A 2,555-nucleotide genomic window follows, 5' to 3' on the forward strand; every position below is an offset into this window, starting at 1 on the left:
CGACATGTATTGAACGTTTTCTTCCCCTGCTAATATACGACGTTTTATTATGAAGACAGGCTTTACAAGTCCATGTTGTGTTTTATCTGGAAATGCGCTTGCCGTAGTTGACACTGCGATGATAGTCTGACGATAGGAAGGGGTGTTGGGCCACCTGTTCCAGTGTCGGGCGCCTGTGCGGATCCGTAGTGAGCAGCTTCTCCATGAGGTCCCAGACTTCTTCAGACAGTTTGCGAGGGAAAACCCGACGCAGCTTCCGTACACCGCCACCATGACTCAGGATACAGAACTGACGGTCGTCCCTTGTGGGTTTCTCCACAAGTGGGGCTCCTGCCAGCATAATTGCCAGCAGTACACCAAGAGACCAGATATCCGCCTGAAGCGGGTCGTACGGCTCCTTGGCTGCGAAAACCTCTGGGGCCATGTACCAAGCTTTGCCTACTCTACCGGGAGCCAGCAACTTGCCATGTTGCGTGGCCAAACCGAAATCGCACACGTGACAAACGCCTTCGGCATCCAGCACCACATTTTCCAGCGAAATATCGCGGTGTGCCAAGCCATTTTGCTTCAAGCACAGCAAACCACGCACGACATCGCCCAAGAAGCGACGTGCAGTGGCTTCAGGTAGTCTACCGTCGAGTACACCTTTGCCCGTCCAAACAGAGAATAATTTCAAGCAAAGTGGACAATTTGGTTTTTATAGTACAAATTTTAACTTTAGTAAAAGTAATCAACAAACAAACAGAGAAAGATCTCATCCAAAGCGAGACAAGGAAAGGCGATGGCTGGAAATCATTCGTGAAGGGGTGGTGAGGGTGCGTTGGCGCCAAAATGCGCGCGAAAACCTCGCCTGAAGCAAACCATCGCCTGAAGCAGTTCACTTTTCAATTCACCTCTTCAGACGAATGCCCTTCCAACCACTCCTCCGCAAGCACTCCCCCGCTGAGAAGCTCCGTGTCCTAGCTGCTCATCGCGCGGGACGCGCTGACTGGCTTCAGGTGGCCGCCAATAACGGCATATCGCGTGCGGTGGCATACCGCACTGTAGCCACAGGACGCGTAGAAGATCTACCGCGCGGTGGAGCTCGTGGTAGAGCTGTGAAGATGACACCAGAAGCAAAGTCCAAGCTGGAGGAATATCTTGACGACAATTGCACCTTCACCCTGGAAGCTATGCGCACGATGCTCTTTTTAGATACGAACGTGCGGGTCTCCACTTCAACGATCAGCCGCCACTTGCTTGGCATGCTGTTCACCGTCAAACAAACTCGCATAGAGCCCATGACATGCAACAACGAGATCAACAAGACCAAGCGGCAGAAGTTTGCAAAATCGCTGAAGGACCATCAAAAGAACGGTGACTGTATAATCTATTTTGATGAGACTAACTACAACGTTTACTGTACGCGAGGTCGAGGACGTGCACGGAGAGGTGAGCGTGCAACGCTCGTGATGCCGCCGTCCAAGGGTGCAAACTTGCAAGTCCAGTGCGCTGTAAGCTCGGCCATGGGTGTGGTTCTCCACCGTCTGGAGAGGGGAAGCATCCGAATGGAGCAGAATGCAGCTTTCATTGAGGAAATCTACCTGACGGTTAAGGCATCCTCCGTGTTTCATGACAGCTTCGCTGGGAAGAAGGTCATTATTGTCCTGGATAATGCCCCCGCTCACCGCCAAACCGAAGAACGTGTCGAAGCACGTGACGACCTCGTACTCCTACGACTCGGACCCTACTCACCGATGTGCAACCCGATTGAGGGTTGCTTCTCCGTTTTAAAAGCTCGAATCAAGGGATACCTAGCCTTGTACCGCGAAGAGATCTGCGACCGGAGTAACATGGTGGAAGAAGACGGCACCCCAATAACGATCAAGGGGCGCACTATGCGCTTCTTAGAGAAGGCTGCAGAATCGAGTATGAAGTATATAACACCTACGTTAGTGACGAAGATGGAGCTTCACGCTCGCGATGCGGTGAACGCGGCCGAGGAGATGAAAGACATGGTCTATGGGAAGTAGCTCACTGTGTCGTCTCGGTTTGAATGAGATTATTCTCTGATTCACTGGTAATTTTGATCCCGTAATCAGATATTTGTAATAATCAAAAACATATTGTCCACTTTGCTTGACATTATTCTCTGTTTGGACGGCTTGGAAAACACATGCCGGAGCTACCGCGCCTTAATCCACGGCGTGTAGCGCTCGGCCTCGCGCTACTTGCGTACACCCGCAACACAGGACGCAATCTCCGCCAGCAGCACACTTTGCTACTGCAGAATGAGCCGCGTCTTCCTTGGGTGGAGCATGTCAAAGCTGCTCTCAAGTACACGACCACGGGGCAGCTCATTGCCTCTTCCGAATACCTTTTATGCCTGATCAAGCCTCAATTGGCCGCGAGGATTGGTCGATTACTTGTGTGGACGCCTAGGATCGCAAGCTGCGGCCCGCATCACAAGAGAGGCGACGCCTGGACTGTTTTGCCGTACGAGGGAGGCGATGCTTGGATAGTGTACGCTGTGCTGTCGTGTGAGGGAGGTGATGACCGGTAGATGGTATTGAAAG

At 52.1% G+C, this 2,555-nt stretch overlaps 1 protein-coding gene across 1 annotated transcript; it reads right to left on the reverse strand.

Annotated features, from left to right (window-relative positions):
• Positions 1–82: 82 nt before the first annotated feature.
• On the reverse strand, positions 83–594 carry PITG_22479 (uncharacterized protein; the record flags this gene model as incomplete). The annotated part of the gene is made up of 2 exons (XM_002909745.1): positions 83–507; positions 576–594. 2 exons carry the CDS (start codon positions 592–594, stop codon positions 83–85), a joined length of 444 nt encoding a protein of 147 aa, XP_002909791.1.
• Positions 595–2,555: the final 1,961 nt, after the last annotated feature.

This window comes from Phytophthora infestans, genomic scaffold (assembly GCF_000142945.1).
Source record: "Phytophthora infestans T30-4 supercont1.3397 genomic scaffold, whole genome shotgun sequence".
NCBI classification, from domain to species: Eukaryota; Oomycota; class Peronosporomycetes; order Peronosporales; family Peronosporaceae; genus Phytophthora; species Phytophthora infestans.